Consider the following 21,756-nt stretch of genomic DNA (forward strand, 5'->3'; position numbering starts at 1 on the left):
AAATATGATTTGGCATTGCTAGTTCTCGCTATATCTAAAAGAGTTTTAAAATCCTTTTTGTTTAGGCTGACCTCCTATTTTAGACTCTTAATTGATGAGCTTAAATTTAGAATGCTTTTGTATTCAACTAAGTCCTAAGAACAGGTTCATTAATTTTGGTGGGTCTAAGTTAATCGCATTCATGAACTTCAGTGGGTCTACTCTGAGTAGGACTAACATTGAATATCACCCATAGGGTGTTTTTTAGGTTTTACTCTGCTGAAACTTACACAGGCATCTTCCAACTTCACTGACACGCACACCGAAAACTGTGAGAGGGGGCGGACGGAACAGGGGAACCCCCACTTGTACACGTCCAGAATGTAACCCCTGTGTAAATGGGGATTCCCCTGAAGCTTTGTGCCGATGCGTATAAATTGCCTAGTTTTTCTTCGTTTTAAATAGTATTGTGCTTTGATTATGTATAAGTAGTCTTATGTGGGCTGTGCTTGAAATATGTTTGTAGGTGTCATGATTTTGACTTTTTCTTGCCGTTCTCCGACGGCTCAACCTTTTGTGGGTCTCTGATATAGCACTACAAGGTTCTCTGTGAAGAAGGAAGCATGATCACCTTCATGAACAACTCAGACAGCGAGGAGGAACCCTGCAACGAGAGAACGTCCTTGATGTCGGCCGAGAGCCCCCTTCTGCCTTCTTACCAAGATGACACACAAGCACCAGAAGCAGGAGAAGCACTCACGCACAGGGTAGGTGTATATTCCACTTCTGGGAAGAAGGAACACTTTGTAAAACCCTGATCTTGTCCTCTGTGCGGGTTCTTCCTTCATATGCCTTCCTGAGTCACTTATCAGTGTGGGGTTTTTTGTTTGTTTTTAAGCCTTAGAATGAGTGACTTAAGGTGGAGATGATATTCCTGTTAAGAGGAGCTGGTGGTGCTCAAATTCTCTAGAACAGAGATGGTCTGGAGACCAAATGTAGCCTTCTGGACTCTCCCCATGCCACAGCCTTCCCTAGCATTGCACCTTCCTGAGGTGTTTTTTTTTTCCTTCTGGCTGGAATGTCACATTCCGAATGTGTAATTAAACTGAGCAAAAGCATCTTGCTTACCTGGAACATCAATTTTTGTGTGTGTGTGTGTGTGTGTGTGTGAGAGAGAGAGAGAGAGAGAGAGAGAGAGAGAGAGAGAGAGAGAGAGGTGGCTGGAATGTACCATGGCTGGAATGTAGCTTATTGTCCAAAGGCAAGAGTCCCATCTGTGTTTTGCCTATGCTTCTGCCCACCGCTGTCATGTGACACACACACCCTCCTCAAAAGATAGCCCACTAGGGAATATGGACCTTTGTCTGAAAGGAGGTTCCTCATCCCTGTGGCAGAACATAGGCAAGCCCTGTGCACACCAAGGTCTCCTCAACCTCCAATCATTTGGGTGGGTTATTGAATGGAGGGATTGCTGAGGGCAAGGAGCACTGCCTGCTCCTTCCGTTTTCCAAGTTGTACCCTGTAGAACAGGCATAGGCAAACTCTGGCCCTCCAGATGTTTGGGACTACAATTCCCATCATTCCTAGCTAACAGGACCGGTGGTCTGGGATGATGGGAATTGTAGTAGAGCTGTAGAACACGCTTTTTTATTTTATTTTTTACATTTTGTGGGATAAATGAACTTGGGTAGGTTGGCAATTGAGCAGATGAGCAGAGTGGGATGGAGGCAGGGTAACTTGGGCAGAGAACTGGTGATCCAGGTATAGGACCCTCTCAGGAGGGCAGGACCTGCCAGCTGCTAACCCCTGTTGCATGTTCTTCCTTTGTAGAAAGGGCGTCCCGGCAGCAGCGGGAGCTCCAACAAAACTGCTGATGGAAACGTGGCCGACACGGAAAGAATAGCCAGAGTCCTCGCTGCTGTGGATAGTGAGGAGGAAGAGCTGACCTTGAAATACGGAGCGAAACATGTGATCATGCTGTTTGTGCCTGTCACGTTGTGCATGGTTGTGGTTGTTGCAACCATAAAGTCGGTGCGGTTTTACACAGAGAAGAATGGACAGCTGTAAGTAGTCCGTGTCTGACGCTGGGTAATGTGATTGCCTCTAAGGCTACATCCAAACAAGCCTCCTTTCTTTTCATTTGATCTTTTGCTGTCCTCCTTTCTCTGCAATTGACCCTTTGCTATTCCAACACGCATCTCAGTCCCTACTTACTGAAAGGGTCAGCTCAGAGTCTAGTTGATGCACCTTGTTTCTGCCAGCTTTTTGTCAATTAGAGTTGGGGATTTGCATTGGCTTAAGTATATTGCTGATCCACAACACAACTTGGAGGGCTGAGTTTGTGTCGATGATCAATTTGTGCCGGAGCAAAACCACTTTTTCAAAAAAAAAAAAAGACATGCTGTGCTTTTCTTGCAGGATTTATACCCCATTTACGGAAGACACGCCCAATGTGGGCCAGCGTCTCTTGAACTCTGTGCTGAATACCATAATCATGATCAGTGTCATAGTAGTAATGACGATCTTCTTGGTTCTATTATACAAGTACCGTTGTTACAAGGTAAGGCGATGGCCTAAGATTTGCAAGCGATGAAAACAGACATACCATTTTAGCAGTCCTCACAATGGATCTTCTCAATTTGCCTTGTATACCTGTAAGTCAGAAACCCGTCATGTGTTTTTGCTCCTCCATTCAAGTGCATTGCTCACATTATTTTTTTTAAGGCTCAGAGATGTTTTTAAAAGCAGTTTAGATATATTTCTAGAGGTATCATCCATGAACAACTGACAAACTATTTCAAAACTTTTCCAGGGAGGGAAGTATGTTGGTGATGCCATAGGCCAGAGTAGCCAACCTGGTGCCTAATAGATGTAGGATTTCAACTTGCATTAGCTCCAGCCAGCATGGACAGTGATTGAGGATGTTGGGAGTTGTAGTCCAATAGCATGTCACCAGCACCACATGGGCTACCTGGTATAATAAGCACTAGCCAATAGATGCCTTCCACAACCAGCTTTTCTTCACTACAAACAGAAGAACATTGAAAACTTGCAGAATCATTTGATTTAGGCACTCATTTCAGGCTTTCTCTATGGTGAGAGCCCTTTCCCCCTTAGCTTTTATAATGTTAATTTAATAGCCAAAGATGCATTGTGCTATTTCCAAAATTCTGCTATGATATTGCTGGGCAAGTTCTGTACTTAGGCTGAGAATTAATATGCAGATTATCATTTCTGAACCAGACTTACTTCCATAAATGTACAGTCATACCTCGGGTTAAAATTTCTTCAGGTTGAGCGTTTTCGGGTTGCGCTTCGCAGTGACCCGGAAGTAATGTAATGCGCTACTTCCGGGTTTCCGCCGCATGCACAGACACTCAAAATGACATCACGTGCATGCGCAGAAGCGTTGAATCACAACGCACACAGACACAGGTTGCGGTTTCTTCAGGATGCAAACGGGGCTCCGGAATGAATCCCGTTCGCATCCAGAGGTACCACTGTATCTTTTAACCCTGTCTGTTTATTTCCCTGTTTGGCCATAGTTCTGAGTGAGAAGGTTTGGACTGATACTGCACCTTGCATGGTGCAATGGTGATCATGCAGTCCCAAAACTCCCCTTCCAAAAATTTGGGGATTCTCATTCCTTAAATGAAAGGACTGATAACTTGGTCATAGGCAAGGAGGGAGTCCAAATTTTAGATTCAGCAACATGGAATGTATGGTCATCCAAGAACTGGTTTAGTGTGGTTTTTGTTGGCAACCCTACAGATATTAAGAAGGTTGCAGGATACATCATTTTGTGCCTGGTCACAATATTTCAAATGGGTTTGGGTAAACAAGCCATTTCCATGGGATTAGACTAACATGGAGCTTTGAAAGAATTTCTTCATGGCACATGAATCAGTTTTTTTAAAGACAAAATGAAAGACCACTTCATTCCAAAATAGGTCAAGAAACTTGATTGTGTTGAAGCATGAAATTGGTATTTTTAAAACAGGCCTGCACATTTTGTAACCCATCGAGCAAAGAGCAGCCCACCTGCCATATATGGTGGTCCACAAGGGACTTGATTAAACTGCCTGTCCTTGCTGTCTGCCTGGGATTACGAAAACAGAGCTTGGCAAGCTACAGTACATATCTGGTGGGCTCTGTCCAGCGGGGAGGTCAGAAATTGTACAGACCTCCTCTTTAAACAATCCCAAGTGCATCAAGGAGAATATCCAGCAGTTCATTATGAAGAGTGAGAAGTTGGGAGATGGCAGGTCTTCAGAAGACACCAAAGAGTGCTTACGCAACAGCTTTTTTTCTCTCTCTAAAAGGAGAGGCTGTGACCAGTTGTTCATCTGCTTTATTAGTTATTTTGGATGACCTCCCAAGAACTTAATAAAGCTCAGGCACTTTATTAAAGAGAAGGTAATTGAATGTTATAAGGATTTAATGAAAGAGCAGGAAGAAGCACTTGGAGAAAGCACAAACGCCTCTTTGGGTAATACAAATAGCAAATACATCTCTTTGCAAAGAGTTGTGTCTCAACAATATCTGGGTGATCCCTGCAGGCTTCCTAAGGTGCTATGCAGTAAAGTCATATAATAGGAGGTTGAAATAGGCTAATACAGGCATGGGGAACCTGCGGCCATCCAAATTGGCAAATTTCCAAAGAGAAGGGATCAGATTACCAAGAGAGGTTGCCACTTAGTTTCTATGAATCAGGTTTTGTTTGTTCTGTGTCCCCTGAACCAATAAACCAAATAGCGCATGCAAATTTCACGCCACATGGGAGAAAAGTGCACCAAAGTATAACATGATGACACTGGCACCCAAGCAAGGAGGACACCAGGGTGCCTCTGAACTGAAGAGAATGTGGCATGCCAAAGATTCTTGGGATCTATAATAAGGAGATCTCTGACAAGTACTTTGGAGCAGAAAGATGGGAAACCTTTTGTTCCTCCCAGATGTTGTTGGACTCCAACTCCCATCTGCCCCAGCCAGTGGTCAGGCATGATGGGACTTACAGTTCATAGTCTGATGCTAAAAAACAAAACTATAGTTTTGGGTTGTATTCATAAATTCAGACAAACCACACTTTGCCAAAACAAGCCTGGCTTCATGTTATATGCAAACCAAGCCATAGCCTGAAAAACAAACAGTATGGTTAAGAGGAGCACTTCTTTGATATATCTGTGCAAAGCAACCATGTGTACCTTCTGTTTTAACAGTTCATTCATGGCTGGCTCATTCTCTCATCTCTGATGCTGCTGTTCCTCTTCACCTACATCTACCTTGGGTAAGTGTAAGTGCTGTTGATCTTTAGCAACTCAGCAGGGCTAGAGAGAAGGTAGAGACCAGCCAATGACTGTCTGTAGATTAGCGTGAGTTTCTGACTTCTGAGTGTTTGATAATAACGAAAAGATTAGAATCCCTGATCTGTTTTACATCAGGGAAAAATCCTCATTACATTGTTTGTAATGTTGTCTTCTAGTGGTTACTTTATGAGCCATCCAGTCAGAGGGGCAGGGGACAAATGACAACATCATTCTTCTTCTTGTTATTACTTGTCTCCTTGACTAAACTTCTTTTTCGTTTTGTTCTGCAGTGAAGTGCTAAAGACCTACAATGTGGCCATGGATTACCCCACCCTGTTCTTCTTCATTTGGAATTTTGGAGCCGTTGGGATGATTTGCATCCACTGGAAGGGGCCCTTGCATCTCCAGCAAGCCTATCTCATCATGATCAGTGCCTTGATGGCTTTAGTCTTCATTAAGTATCTGCCTGAGTGGTCAGCCTGGGTCATTCTGGGAGGCATATCGGTTTACGGTACGTCTGTAATGGAAGAGACTACTGGGTAATGGAAGAGATTTTCCGTTTTCTATTCTTCATCACGTTCTTTAGCTAGGAAATGGGAAACTCACAGGAGCTAGCCTAAATCAGAGTTCGTACCAGCCATATTTCATAGTCAGCTAATGGCCCCTTTTCCATGACAGCGTTTTTCATGGGGATGGCTGAGAGAGGAACCCTTGGGAACCTGACTTGTACTGAGTCGCATAGTCCTGTCCACATTGATTAGCAGTGGCTTTCCAGGGTTCAACAGAGGACATTCGCTTTTGCATGCACAGCGAATTTGCACCTGGATGACAATAAAATAATTGACAATTTGTTTTTGTCCCTTTAATGGGCCCGAGATCTCCTTCTTGACACATCAGCTTCCTCTGCAAGCATTGCAGAAGGCTTCCTAGAAAGAAAACTGGAAAAAATATCAGAAAGATTGGTGCAGGGATTAGGGAATCATGATGAATGGAACATGTTGAGAAGCTCTGTTTATGTTTTTGACATGAACTGTCAACTGATAAATTCCTTCTATATCCCTCCCCTGTAACTTTCTGTGAATGGAAGTAAAGAGGAGAGACCCATTGCTTTTTTGTTGTTTATTGAACCATGGTTTGAACCAAGCTTAGTTTAGAGCAGGGATCGGCAAGCTTTTTGGGTGGTTGGCCAGTTCACCACACCACAAACCTCCTGGTGGGCCGGAGTGCGTGTGTGTGTGTGCATGCACGGCAAAGGGGGCTTCTCTCTCCCCCAGCCCCTCCTGTCCTCCTGCCTACCTAGGGTGCTGCCGAGAGGCAGAGGGTGGCAGCGGCAGTGGAGGAATGAGCAGCCCAAAAGGGCTGCTTTCGGGCTGCTCTTTCTGACAACGACAACAGCCTCTGCTGCTCACAAAGGGCAAGTGCAGGAGCCGCGCTTGGCAGAGCAGCGGTGGCAGCAGCAAACAGCTTGCTCCAATGAGGGGCTGCTGAAAATGTGCTCAGCCAGCTCAGCCCAGCCGCCTTCCTCCTCTCGGCCACACGCAGCCACCACTCGCCCATTGGCCAGGGCCTCAACCTTAGCAGGTGATTGGCTGGCAATTTTCTGCGCCAGGAGGAGGGAGGGAGGAGGTTCCACCGTGGGGAGGAAGGGGGGGGGAGGTGCCTGCACCGCAGAGAAAAAAACATGGAATCCCCACACCAATCCACGAAAATGGCCTTGGGCCGGTTCCGGGAGGCTCATGGGCTGGAAACAGCCCATGGGTGTTAGGTTGCCGACCTCTGGTTTAGAGTTACATCTGAACCCAACAACCATGGTTCATTTGGCTGCAGCTGCACCTACTTTTTAAGTGTAGGTTTGTCAGTGACAAAACTACTCCCCCTTCTCTCGCTCTCCCCTACTGTTTTTCATCTACATCCAGTCTGTGTCTCTCTGAATCGGTCCCAAATGTTTGAGAAGGATCCAAGTTGCTTTAGGCTGTTTTGGAGGACAGCCACTTCACCCTGGACAAGGGTTAAATCTCTGAACTAACCCAGTTTCAGATTCATCTCAACCAAATGCTAGCTCCTCACCCCCTGGTTTCTTCCCATGCCTTGAGGTTGTTGTCCAAGGTCCCTTTTTCAAATTCTCCCACCCAATGAGGTTTGGAAAGTGGCCATGTATGTCAGCACCTCCTCAGCATTGGCCCCGTGTCTGCAATGGTCTTCTTAGAGGTCTGCCCAATAAGTATCTGGCACTAGGTAAATACCTCTTTTGTTTTCCCAGGACTTAGTTTATTTGGTTGGGGTAGCATTGCAGTAGCTCTGATAATTTTTATTTCTCTGCTCTACTTCAATGCCATGGAGTTGTGTTCCTCTGCTTTCTATTTTTCAAAGTGGTCTTCTTGACTTGATAGCTGTGTGTTTTTAATTTGCTGCTCATGATTTGATTTTTGATTATTTTATCTTGTAAGCTGCCAAGAGGGCATATCTATAAATAGAACAACCCCTTACACTGCACTGACTGAACTACATCTGCCGTGCATACTTAAAAACAAAAATAAGTGACCTGCTGCTAAATGGCAGGAAAATGAAATACTTATGAAGTGATTTGGGATCAAATTGATTTCTTTCTCTCTCTCTCTCTCTCTCTCTCTCTCTCTCTCTCTCTCTCTCTCTCTCCAGACTTGGTGGCTGTCTTGTGCCCAAAGGGGCCGCTCAGGATGTTAGTGGAAACAGCGCAAGAGAGAAATGAGCCCATATTTCCGGCACTTATTTATTCGTGTGAGTAAAACAGAGGGGTGTAGGGGCATCCATTGCAGAATATACCCTGCAGTGTAGCAACATGGACTCAGGACCCCAATACCTCAAGGACCACCTCTTTCCATATGAACCTACTCGGACCCTGAGATCATCTTCTGAGGCCCTTCTTTGTGTGCCTCCTCCTCAAGAGGTGCGGAGGGTGGCAACACGAGAACGGGCCTTCTCTGCAGTGGCTCCCCGTCTACGGAATGCTCTCCCCAGGAAATTTCACCTGGCGCCTTCAGTATACACCTTTTGGTGCCAGGCAAAAACGTTCCATTTTAACCAGGCCTTTGGTTGACCCGATTGACATCCTATGCCCTTTTAAAGTGTGGCTCTTCGGAGGGGGGTGTTATTGGGTTGTGGTTTTTATTTTGATTACATATATTGTGGTTTTTACGTTGATCTTTTCTGTGAACTGCCCTGAGACCTTCAGGTATAGAGCGGTATATAAATTCAAACAATAACAACAAATGCAGGAAACCTTTGATGCTCCAGATATTAGTGAACTACAGTGCCCATCAGCTCCACCAAGCTAATGGCCAGGGTGATGGGTGTTGTATTTCAGCAACATCTGGTGGGCCAAAGGTTCCCCACCTGCTATAAAGAGCCTGGAACTGAGAATGTGAAGTGCAGCTGTTTGATGAACAGGACACAGGTGTGGGCAGCCTGAGGTAGTTCCAACAGACCTTGACACCTGCGCATAAAAGCAAACCCTGCCGAGGGTGGCAAGCTTGCAGCTGCCACCAAAAAGGTGACACTTTCTCGGTTCCCTGGTTTGCACATAATGGGGGGAAATTGGCCTAATGTATGCTGTGGTCTTTGTGCTTCAGCTGTTACAAAATGGTCCTGGTTGTCATCCATAGCTTCATAAACCATGGTTTGTTTTGTTAAAAAGCTTCATAAATGGAATTGCTCATCTTAGGAAACTCTGGATAGTTGTCCAAACACAGCCAGCAGAAAATGAAACATCAAAATGAAAAATCTGTTTTGGCTTAACAAAACTTTGGAATCAGAGTGTTTCTTCAGTTTGGAGAATTTTTTTAATAACAAACTGATGGATTGGGTAAAATAGTTCCCACTGCACCCAATCTATGTACAGTGGTACCTTCGTTCCTGAATGGCTTAGTTGTCAAACAAATTGGCTCCCAAACACTGCAAACCTGGAAGTAAGTGTTCCGGTTTGCAAACATTTTTTGGAAGCCAAACATCCGACGTGGCCTCTGCTTGAGTGCAGGAAGCTCCTGCAGCCAATCAGAAGCCACGCCTTGGTTTTCGAATGGTTTCCGGCGTCAAACGGACTCCCGGAACTGATTAAGTTCAAGAACCAAGGTACCACTGTACTGATGGGTAAGTGTAACTACCTGCAATGCAATATATAATATGGAATGTGGAGCTTTGTCATGTATTATTTTCCTTTCTACACTATAGCTACTATGATGTGGACTGTGGGAATGGCAAAACAAGACAATGCACGAAGGAGGTCTTCTGAAGAGACATGGGATCAAGGTAACCTATGCACTCTCTGTTTTGTTTTGTGTTATTTTTAAGTCTTCATTTGCTTATGAATAGCATGTGAATTCATTCTGAAACATCTTGTTAGGTGGCAAAAACGGTGGATGTACTTTGCTGACTGAGACTCCTGGCTACTTTTGAAATTAGACATTCTAAACTTCAGTGAAATTGTTGACATTTGCCATGAAAGGAGAGCCAGTTCTAGCACCTCTAACAGCTTATGTGTGAGTGAGAATCTCCCAAGATTTTTCTCGGACCCAGATGTATTTTGCAGTTGGCTCAAGTACTGAGATCTGCGGATGAATCCCTGATTCTATTCCAAATGTTCCAGATGCTAGGATGCTTTCCACTAGGAGCAGGGTTTGCTGCTGTTGTGCTTTTAAAAACAACAACTGTAGTCCCTTTTCCTTTTCAAATGCTATTTCATCAAGTCTTTGTGGATTTGGTGTACCGTATTGGCCTGAATATAAGCCACACTTTCCCCCTAAATTCTGACTGTGAAAAGTTAAAGTATGGCTTATATTCATGACCTTATGGATGACTGGCAGAATCCGGGACCAATGGGAAGAGTCGGTGGAAGAAGATTGGAAAAAATTTAAAGTATATCTTCAAAAATATTGTAAAATTAAGGAATGTTAGGAAGATGTTGGAAAAAGAAAGTTAGGTGGTTTTGGTAGAAATGATATAATGGATTATGTAAAATGAGTTGATGAAATTGACGAAAGAGAGGACGTTAAAATTTAATATATTAAATTAAATTACTTAAATGAAAAGTAGGTTGGAAGGATGTGCTGAAACAATGATTTGAACTAGAATACAAAATTGGGAGGTGTAAGGAGGTCAAGGAAAGAAGTAAAGGAAAAAAGTTATATAAAGGTTTAATATTGTTTTTGTTTTGTTTTTTATTATTATTAAGAGAATGTATCTTTATTCTTTCTTGTTTATCTGCTGTTGTTGTATTTGGTATTGCTCTTGCTTTTTTTTGTAACTTTTAAAATCTGGAATAAATATTATTTTATATATATATATATATATATATATTTTATTTATATATATATATATATATATATATATATATATATATATATATATATATATATATATATTCATGACCTTCACCTATGGCCAAGAGTGTAGAGCAAACAGCACCAGAAACGTGGTGAAGCAGTGCCTGCCCCACACATAGTTCCCCGTCCTCTCCCCCAAGGCCAGGAAAGGAGAGAGCGAGGAAGGGGAAAGGCCATTGGCAACGCAGCACAGCACAGCTCTCCTCCCCCCCCCAATATGCAGCCCAGGAGCAGTGAGGATTGGAGCAGTTTAGGTATTTTCCTTATACCCCCCCCCCCAATTTTAAAGCTGCAGCTTATATTCAGGTGTGGCTTGTATTCGGGCCAATACGGTATTAAGGCTGCTGCTTCTTTCAGCCTTCATCAATACAGTTCTGGTGTGTGTGTGTTTATGATACTTTCATTATTCTTGGTTTCACTTTGTACTGTGAACTGCTTCATCAAAGTAAGATGGAAAAAGTGGTATATTAATATTGTATGGAAATCCTTGCTTGGAAAACAGTGAAATGTTTTGACACGTACTGACTCTTTCTTACAACTGACTTGTAGGCAAGTCTGTAGAAAACTCCAGCTTGTATGTGCTTGTGTGCATATATATCCAATAATTGTATGTACTGAATTGTTGCGGGTGGCTTTTGGTCTTCTCAGCAGAAGGAGCACAGAACCATGATGATGGTTGTTACACTGAGCCAGCCGTTCCTGACATGAGAAATTCAAGAACAGACCATCCAATCGATCCTCCCATAGAGGAGGAGGAAAGTAAGTTGAGACCCTTTTATGGCCACTTTTCTGGTATTGAATATGAATTTGGACATTCTATTCACCAGCTTGGTGTCTTCCACATGTGTCTGGCTGGTGCTGATGGGAGTTGAAGTTAGAAACATCTGGAGGGCACAAGGTTGGTGAAGCCTGCTCTAGTATCTTTAAAATATAGGAAGCTCCTTTCAGATTGAGTCCATTGGTGCCTATAGCCAAATGCCGCCCTTTGGCTAGAAGCAGCCTCCAAAGGCTTCAGGTTAGAGGTCTTTACTAGCCTATATTATCTGAAAGCTTTCAAATGGAGATACCAGCTACTGAACATGAGATCTTGTACCCAAAGCAGCTCTGCTCTCTTTGGTCCTTTTGTACTAATTTATGTCAAACTACATGCCATGAAGGGATGCGGGTGGCGCTATGGGTTAAACCACAGAGCCTAGGACTTGCCAATCAGAAGGTTGGCAGTTCGAATCCCCGCGACGGGGTGAGCTCCCATTGCTCGGTCCCTGCTCCTGCCAACCTAGCAGTTCGAAAGCACGTCAAAGTGCAAGTAGATAAATAGGTACCGCTCCGGCGGGAAGGTAAATGGCATTTCCATGCGCTGCTCTGGTTCGCCAGAAGCGGCTTAGTCATGGTAGCCACATGACCCAGAAGCTGTAAGCCGGCTCCCTCGGCCAGTAAAGTGAGATGAGCGTGGCCGACTCTGGGGTTGCGGCGCTCATCTCGCTTTATTGGCTGAGGGAGCCGGTGTACAGCTTCTGGGTCATGTGGCCAGCATGACTAAGCCGCTTCTGGTGAACCAGAGCAGCGCATGGAAACGCTGTTTACCTTCCTGCCGGAGCAGTACCTATTTATCTACTTGCACTTTGATGTGCTTTCGAACTGCTAGGTTGGCAGGAGATTATCTCAGCCAGATTATCTTATAGGAAAATACCTTTTCCCTTGAGAAGTACCTCTCTGGCATGGCCAGTAACTGCATTTCTTAGTATGTCTTCTCAGAAGGAAGCCCTCCCGAGTTTAGCAGTGTAAATGTGTGTAGGATTGAAGTTCTGTTAAACAATCTTGCATTGCTTGCTATGAACTCTCCCTCGTGGCATCCAGTTTCTTGCTGGCAAAAGCTAAAGAGCGATGTCCTACCGACAAGCAGAAAAATGCACCCTTCTTTTTTTAAAAAATTACCCTTGATAATACTGGCACAGATCTGAAATGGATGTAAAGTATAAGAAACGTGATCCAGTTTCTCTAGATCAGTGTTCTCTTTCCCCACCCACTCGAGAGCTGCCAATGCCGTGATGATTTTGGCCCCGATAAGAGCAGAGAACGGTTGGTGATAACGGCACTGCGTTTCTTGTCAGAATAGCAATTCCGTAGAGCTGACGGAATCCTTTCTTTCCCTCCCTTCTAAACAGGAGGCGTCAAATTGGGCCTTGGGGACTTCATATTCTACAGTGTACTTGTGGGCAAAGCAGCCGCCACTGCTAGCGGTGACTGGAATACAACTCTGGCTTGTTTCGTAGCCATCCTCATAGTAAGTGAAATCGATAGGTTATGTCTTGGTGTTATGCCATAAAGCCAGGCTAGCTGAATCGATTTCAGCTGCGGAAGATGCCTGCCCACATGGGGCCCACCCCCTAAAAGGTGAGAACTCACCCCACAAGAACTCGGCCATGTTGGCTGGGGTTGATGGGAGTTTGGCGATGGTTGATTGATTCTATTTCTATGTCACTTTTCATTCAAATAAATCTCAAAGCGGCTTACAAACAAAGGATAAAAATAGCATTCTGGAATATCACTAATACAGCATAAATCGTATAAAATCATAACAAATCATCAGTGAAACAATCACAAATCCCAATTAAAACAATTCCCATCTATGTAACACTATTAAAAAAACAACTAGGAAAATAAGCTAAACATCACAGTTACACCAAAAATCATATTATAGGATTCACAAAATACGACAGCATTCGTACCTATAAAACAATATTAACATTAACAAAATAGCAACAAAACAAAGACCTGTTGAATTTGTACACTTGCTCTCCCCTCCACCATGACTCATAAACTTTCATTCTATTCAATGCATTAAAATACTTTCTACCTAGAAATTTGCACATTAAGCAAGGTAAGAGGGGGAGTTGTTGGTCTCTTGAGGAGGTACTCTGCAGTCCACAAAAGTTTATACCATTATAAATCTGTTAGGCCTAGTGGACTTAAGCATAGCATAGACCTCAGGTATAGGGCAGTGTATGAATTGAATAAATAATAAAATAATAATAAAATATGTGTATTGGGATTTTGACCTTAGTCTTTTGAGATACTGCAAGACACTTCCAATATTTTATCTATTTGTTTTTATCTCTTAAGGGGGCAAATAACCCGGCCTTCTTCCGAGTAACGTTTTTCTCCTCCTCCTTAGGGCCTGTGTTTAACTCTTTTGCTGCTGGCAGTATTCAAGAAAGCGTTACCTGCCCTTCCCATCTCCATCACCTTTGGCTTGATCTTCTACTTCTCAACAGATTACCTTGTGCAGCCTTTCATGGACACCCTTGCAGCCCATCAGCTATATATTTGAAAAAAAGCAAACAAACCAGTGGTGATCTTCTCTGGAGTCTTTGCTGTGCAACAGGACATTTTCCAATAGATATGGTTTTTACACTTAGTGCCATATATTTTTCAGGAATCCCAGTAATAACACATGTGCGAGTCTCTCCTGAGACTCAGTAGCCAGGTCCTTCGATTTCTGATGTGAACAATTTGACTGGGAGCAGGACACACGCAGCCTGATCCTACCTGTGTTTACTACTGATCTCAGTTGGACTTGCTCCCAAGTCAGCTTGCATAGCATCGCAGTCCCAAAAACCCTGAGACGCCTGGCCTCCTGCTTTAGTTTAGTTTGTAAATGAATGTGAAAATGCATTGGTTATATTAGCCCAAGGTGAAACAAAATTCCTCTCCCAGGAGGTCAGCAGATGATGAATGTGAGATTCCAGTTTGCCAGAGATGTTGCAATCGTAGCGAAGAATAATCATGGTTCGATGTACTGCTGCCCCAGCATGCTTCCACTGGTGTAACAGGGCCTCTTGTTTCCTCTACCCTCACCAGGTATCTCCAAAATCTGCGCCAGCCCTCCACAGCTGATTTTGAGGGTGAGCAGGGGGTGGTCTGGATGGAACAGGAAGTTCAGTTTCATATGCCCCTACAGAGCTGCAGCCCCATAATAATAGTACAGTATGCTTTAAAAAAATACTATAAAGCATCTAAATGGAATAAATGAGAGGGTATTTTTTTCTGAAAGGGTATTGGTTATATTAGCCCATGGTGAGAAAAATAATTCCTGGCTGGGAGGTGAGTAGTTGGCGAATTTAAGATTCTTGTTTACACTACTAATTTTCAAAAAAAGAGAGTAATTATCATGGTGGTAGTTGTGCAGCACACTTTTTTTTTTAAGTCTGTGAAAATGCTCCTTTAAAATAGGCATACAGCTAAAGTTCAGGGATTGTGTGGAGGCAAAACTGCACATGATTAATATGTTGCAGGTTTCCAAATCTCTGTTTTTTCTTTAATTGCAGCCGTGGAGGACGGGGTTGGAATTGCGATAGAGGGAAGTGGGAAGGGAAGGTTTATCATTTCCCTCCCCAGCCATTATCATGGCAAAATTCAAGGGCTCCATGCGGCTGTAAGGCTTAAGAAAATAATCCCATTGGCACCAATGGGACCTCCTCTTCCTCCTCCTGTTTTATGCTAACCCTCCCAGCTGTGCCAGGGGTGTTTCATGGATTTGTTAGCAAAAATGTATGTGTGGCTTGGTTGTAATAAAACCTCTGAGTGGTTTACAGTAAATATTAAGATGATCAGTGAAAAGCATCTAGAAATAATTTAAACAAACCATAAAAAGAGATTAAAACAAATCAACATCTACATGTCGAGATAGACCTGCCTAAACAAAAGAAGTTTTAAGCATGAAAAAGAGTGCCACAAATGCACCTGCTTGATATCAACAGGCAGGGAGTTCCAAAGTTGTTGTGTGATACTCAAATAGCTGTTTTTTTACAGCTGTGATGCCTGTAGCAGTGCAGAGTCCATAGAGTGAAGTGGTCGAATGGGCACATACAGGGTGAAGTGATTGTTTTAGTAAACTGGCCCCAAGCCATTAAGGGCTTCATATACCAGTAGTTAAACCTTGAACTTGGCCTGGTGAAAAGGCCCTCCCCAGCAGTGACTTTTTCAGGAAAGTCATTGCTGGGGAGGGAAAGGAGAAATCTAATAGCCCCACTTCTCATGCTACCACCCCAATAATTGTTGGGACTCCCACACACCTGTCACTAAAGAAAAGCCAGAGACTCCATTCAGTGTAATGTGTAGTTTAGCCCCAGGGATGAAGCAAGGGTAGAGGGCTTCTTCAGCTTTGCCACCAAAGCCCTTCCAAGGGAAGGAAGCAAGAGGACTTTGAAATATAACAACCTGCTTGCATGGGAGTTTCCCCACACTCTGGATTGTACACTGCAGGAAGTGCAGGAAGCAAGAAGCACAATAGATGTTTGGCCTGTCTTGCCCTCTTCTCAACTGAGCTGCCCGGGGAATTGGTGCTGGCCAGGATGGGGCTGCCACCAAGATGTGCTGAGCACGTAAATGTGGTGACACACACACACACAAAATCAACATCTTTGTAAGACCCAATGGTTTTTGTAGCGCTGGTCAATGTGAGCAAGCACATCAAAAATAAAAATTGAGCTGTACGGCCTTCAGCGGCAATAGGGAGCCCATGGCCCTCCAAAGATTGTTAGGATGACCGCTCCCATCATTCCTAACGTTGGCCAAGCTGGCCGGGGCTGATGGGAAGTGGGAGTCCATTCAATATCTAGAGGGGACCACCATTTCCCTATACAGCATACTTTTAGAGCATCTAGCAGAGGGCCCAACTGTAAGTGGAGGCAAGTTGTAAATAGCAGGCGGTTAATTGCCCTGTTGCCTCCCTCATACTTGAATTGGCAATCAGGCTAAAAAGCAGCCCACATACAGCCTCCTGTTTTTCACTGTTTAGGAATGATCTGGGGAGAAGCCATTGATTGAGCCAACTTCTTTCGGCTGTGTGGGGTGTGTGTTAAATGACTAGCTTGGAAATGCTATGAAAATATTTAATGTAAGAGTGAACTGTTTGGGGAATAATGTTTGTATCAAAACACAGGGATGAGATTTGAATCTGGTGTGCACATTAATCTAAATGAGAAACAGTTGGTGCTCAAAATATTCAAGACTTTTGCCCCGCAAATAGTTTACTTCTAAGTTGGACTTCCTCCCAGGGACATTGGTTGTTTTAAGGTTTTGGTTTTTATTTTAAATCTGATCTGCTTTGCTTCCAAATATCCCCTTCTAAGAACAACGCTACTTACGTGATTTATCTGCCTAAGCAAAAGTAATAGCCTAATGAAGCAAAAGGGTCAGGGGGAGGATCCAATGTAAGAGACATTGAAGTGCAGAAGTTTCCATTGATTTCGATTTTGGATGCTTGATGAATTGGATTTGTGTGGATTCAATTCAAATTGAGCTGATCTGAACCTTCCTTTGGAATTTAGAAAGTGATTTGTTCTTCTCAAATTTTTGCAATGCAGTTCATAGCTCAAAAAACTTACCAAAATGTGTGTTTTTTTAAATTGTATTTTAGGATGAAATGCATACATTTGGGCAGAATATGTGTACGCTTGCTCTTTTGTGTTCAATTCAGTGTTGGTTTTTCTTTAGAAATCTAAATGATAATTTGCAAAGGTGTACATTAATGCAGAAATGGGACCGAACAGACTTCTGAATGAATATGTGTAAAAGTGACACGGACTGTTCGTCCCTAGCTTCAGTTGGCTTGAGCAAAAGGATTCCTTTATAGGTTGTGCCTGAAGTTTCCTTCTGTGAACACTCTAAAAACTATATCAAGATTAAGTTTCAACCATTTTTATTTCCAAAACATGTTTTAAATTGCTTACTTTTGAAAAGTCTATTAATTACATAGTAATATATTGATGAATGTTACATTTTTAAGACCGCTTGCAAATCCATACAGTATTTGCTATTCCATTCATATATAAGCTGTTTCAAGGAACTTTGTAGGGGTTTATGTTTTAAAAAATTGATCTACTTTTTTTGTTTATTAAATGAGCTGCTTCTCAATACTCTGGTGCTGCAAACATGAAGGAAGAACAGTAAGTTGGTCATGAAATTTCCACGATTATTTTATGCATTGATTTCAAGATTATGAAGTATATTCATGGGGCTACTTTTGAGCTTTGCCATGTGCAAAGGTATTGAGCTGATGTTTGCTTAATTGGTCTAGATCTCTCTCCCCTCCCCCTTTTTTCTAGACTTTAAGCTGTTTAGCATGTACTGCACTTTTAGGTGCTTTTTGAAATACTCATTCATGCACCTGTCAACTTAGCAAGGTAGCAAATATTATGTGAACTAGAGGAATCCTAATCACATATATGGTATGCACAAGCCAAAACTATTAACTTTCAAAATGTGGACTGATTTATCCCGCAATGATTTATTGACGTCAATCGGATTTCTCTGATTATTCTTGGAACTGGAATTGAAATGAATAGTGATTGCATGGCAGATCTCTTTCCCATTTATATTGGTTCTGATTTTCTTCATTAAATTTTTATACAGTTTTGCATAGATGATCAGGGGGTGGGCCAACAGGAAAGAATTCCGCCTGAAATCTCTTTGAATGTAATTCTAGCAGATTAATTTTCATCATGGGACGTGTGTGTGGCTGTATGTCTGTGTATTTGGTGAAAGGGAAACAAATATACTGCATATATACAGGAAATGCTTCTAGCTACATTAGGAAAACAACAACATCCCTGTGTACTTACTGCAAATGCAATGTATACAATAAAAATTATACTTACGAGGCAGCACTATTTTTTTAAAGTGATTTACTTTCTGAAATACATCTCTCATGTTATCTGAATAAAAGTTGTGAAGAAGGTGTAGGAATTCTCTGATCATCTGCCAAAAGTTTCTGTCTCTCAATGACCCTCTAGTAACAAACTGAATCTGTGGTCAGCAAGAAATTTCCCCTCTTTTGAATAAAGTAAGACAGTTGTTGTTCTCCATTCCACAAGATCAGTAGAATGAGATTTTTGTAGTTGGCCGCCAGAGGGCATTGTAACAATAGTGGATGTTTCTTCTTGATATGTAATATGTCAGATTTGTGTAGTACATTTTGATCTTGAAAACATTTCACATGTATCTCAGAAACCCTTGGGAGTAACCAACACGGTGTCCTCTACATGTTGGGCTTCATCTCCCATCATTATAAACCGTTGGAGATGCTGGTTGGGGCCGATTGGAGCTGTAGCCCAACAACATCTGGAAGGGCACCACCAAGACCCCATCTTGCGACAACTCCCTCAAGCAGATTGGTGCTGGACTCCTATTTCATTTGGATAGGAATGAAAATCGAGAAAAGGCTAGGGCAAGAGTGATCGCGTTTGTTTCAAGTTAAAACAACCCGCCATTAGTAACAATCTAAAGCAGAGTGTCACAGAGATGGGTGGAAAGCACAGAGAGTTGATGAAACAGCTAAGAGAACCCTGCACTGCCAATAGCATAAAGCTAAATAACCACACATAGCATGACGAAAGCAACAAAGATGGTGGCCAAGGTATGTATGGTACATGCACACTGACAACTGGACTAGAAAAGGGGAAGCATTGTAGAAGGAAAGAGCAAATGCTGCAAGTCCATAAGAAATTGCTCCTTGGGTAGAACATGAGACTCTTAATCTCAAGGTTGTGGGTTCAAGCCCAGTGTTGGGCAAAAGATTCCTGCATTGCAGTTGGTTGGGCTCTCTCCATCAGCCTACACCTGCACACATTTTTTGTTGGCTTTCTTGCCTACCTCCATATAAGAGGAATTTACATCTGTTTTAATCCACTGAGTAGCCTCCCCTAGGGAATGTACCAGTAATTCCTGCTTCCTCTCCTCACACGTAATCTCTTCCCTCCCCCTTCAGCTTTCTGAAGCCCTCAAATGTTATTCTGGTCCAGGTCTGCGTCCTCTCCAAGGAATGAGAGGAGGTAGTTGGAACTGAAGACAACTGAGTACCAGTGGGCTGTTTATCTTCCTGCCACATACCAGCAGGGGAGATAACAACAATTACAGCCTGTACAAATGCGGGCACAGTGTGCCTGCCTCTCTGAAGGTATCAATGCTCCGCACTATTTATGGTATGATATAAAGAGAGATATAAATAAACAGAGCCTCTGAAGTGATGGCAGCTGGAAGCATTTATATGCAGGCCTCTCTGAGCCAGGTAAAGTATTGGGACAACTGGGCTGGAACTTTCCTCAGACTTAGCAAGGCTTGAAGTAGTCAGTGTGGTTGGACTGGCAACACAGAAGGACATTTTGGGATAAGGGACACGTCAGCCTGGGGCAAATGAGGTAACCCAGCAATGCTATGATAAGTTTCTTCTTCCTATGTCATAGCCTATTTATAGTGAACTGTCTGCAGGGCCCTGTTGGGTTAAAAGGCAGCATATACATTTTAAACAATGTGTAAGCAAGACAACGGGTCCCTCTAGAATTCCTAAAGGATGAACTTCATGTTTCTGAAGCATGTATTAGGCAACAACTACGTAGTTCTACCAAGTTTAGCAGGTTCTCAATCCCAGTTCATATATCCTCCAGCCATGTAAATCGTAAGTTTCTCACTTAGAAAAGAGTTGAATAACACATCTAAATTATCCATATTTATTTTCTAGGGTTTTGGGGTTTTTTTAGTCCTCTGTGCTACTCTCCACTAGATTTCTCGACCGGCCTCCCTTTATTCATCTATTGAAAACAATAACACCATTTTAAAAAATTATATCCCATGCTACAAAAAAAGATTATTCAAGGATGTTTTTACCACACAACCCCTCCAAAATATAACCAACAGAGGTACAATAATATAAAAACTAATAATGGCTAAACAGCATCTTAATTTCTTCAATCATTAATTTAATTTATACTAATACCTTCTCATGGGACGCGGGTGGCGCTGTGGGTTAAAGCCTCAGCGCCTAGGGCTTGCCGATCGAAAGGTCGGCGGTTCGAATCCCCGCGGCGTGGTGCTCTCCCGTTGTTCGGTCCCAGCGCCTGCCAACCTAGCAGTTCGAAAGCACCCTCGGGTGCAAGTAGATAAATAGGGGCCGCTTACTGGCGGGAAGGTAAACAGCGTTCCGTGTGCTGCGCTGGTGCTGGCTCGCCAGAGCAGCGATGTCACGCTGGCCACGTGACCCGGAAGTGTCTCCGGACAGCGCTGGCCCCTGGCCTCTTAAGTGAGATGGGCGCACAACCCCAGAGTCTGGCAAGACTGGCCCGTACAGGCAGGGGTACCTTTACCTTTACCTTAATACCTTCTCACCCTTTAACCCCCTTACATTTTGGAAAGGAAAGCGTGCCCTAAGCCACCATTTCTGATCAGACCAGGAAGGAAACATCCAAGACTCCGAAAAGCATCTAAAAGTGCCTCATTCCTGACCACATGCTCTAGGGAAAAGGGAGCTGCAGGTACCACCACTGGTTCCCGCATGTTTGTTTGTTTTTCCTGACCCATTCCCAAGGAGTAGAAAACCTGTGGCCTGCAGACATTGTTGAGTCACAGGCATCAGCATGCATTAGGCGTGATTCCTACACTGCAGAGAATTGGACTAGATTACCCTTAGGGTACCTTCCAGTCTGTTGTCTTTGTCCATGGAGTTTTCTTGGCAGGGATACTGGAGTGGCTTGCCGGTTCCTCCTCCAGGTGGATCACGTTTGGTCAAAACTCTCCACTATGACCTGTTCATCTTGGGTGCCCTGCTCGGCATAGTTCATAGCTTCTCTGAGTTCTTCAAGCCCCTTCGCCACGGCAAGGCAGTGATCCATGAAGGGATCCATGTATGGACGTGAGAGCTGGACCATAAAGAAGGCTGATCGCCGAAGAATTTATGCTTTTGAATTATGGTGCTGGAGGAGACTCTTGAGAGTCCCATGGACTGCAAGAAGATCAAACCTCTCCATACTGAAGGAAATCAACCCTGAGTGCTCACTGGAAGGACAGATTGTGAAGCTGAGGCTCCAGTACTTTGGCCACCTCATGAGAAGAGAAGACTCCCTGGAGAAGACCCTGATGTTGGGAAAGATGGAGGGCACAAGGAGAAGGGGACGGCAGAGGACGAGATGGTTGGATAGTGTTTTCGAGGTTACCAGCATGAGTTTGACCAAACTGCGGGAGGCAGTGGAGGACAGAGGTGCCTGGCATTCTCTGGTCCATGGGGTCACGAAGAGTCGGACACGACTAAACGACTAAACAACAACACCTTCCAGTCTTAA

At 43.4% G+C, this 21,756-nt stretch overlaps 1 protein-coding gene across 2 annotated transcripts; it reads left to right on the forward strand.

Annotated features, from left to right (window-relative positions):
- Positions 1 to 602: 602 nt before the first annotated feature.
- Positions 603 to 18,309, forward strand: PSEN2 (presenilin 2; the record flags this gene model as incomplete). 2 transcript variants are annotated; one of them, XM_081904213.1, is made up of 10 exons in its annotated part: positions 603 to 746; positions 1,810 to 2,042; positions 2,398 to 2,539; positions 5,199 to 5,266; positions 5,576 to 5,796; positions 7,944 to 8,042; positions 9,492 to 9,569; positions 11,291 to 11,401; positions 12,808 to 12,926; positions 13,818 to 18,309. In XM_081904213.1, the coding sequence occupies 10 exons, from the start codon at positions 603 to 605 to the stop codon at positions 13,971 to 13,973; spliced, it is 1,371 nt and encodes a 456-aa protein (XP_081760339.1). In that variant the 3' UTR covers positions 13,974 to 18,309. The 2 variants fall into 2 exon arrangements, with proteins under 2 accessions (XP_081760339.1, XP_081760340.1); XM_081904214.1 differs by having other exon boundaries at positions 11,294 to 11,401.
- Positions 18,310 to 21,756: the final 3,447 nt, after the last annotated feature.

Source organism: Podarcis melisellensis, assembly GCF_964234715.1.
Source record: "Podarcis melisellensis genome assembly, chromosome: 3".
Classification (NCBI taxonomy): domain Eukaryota; kingdom Metazoa; phylum Chordata; class Lepidosauria; order Squamata; family Lacertidae; genus Podarcis; species Podarcis melisellensis.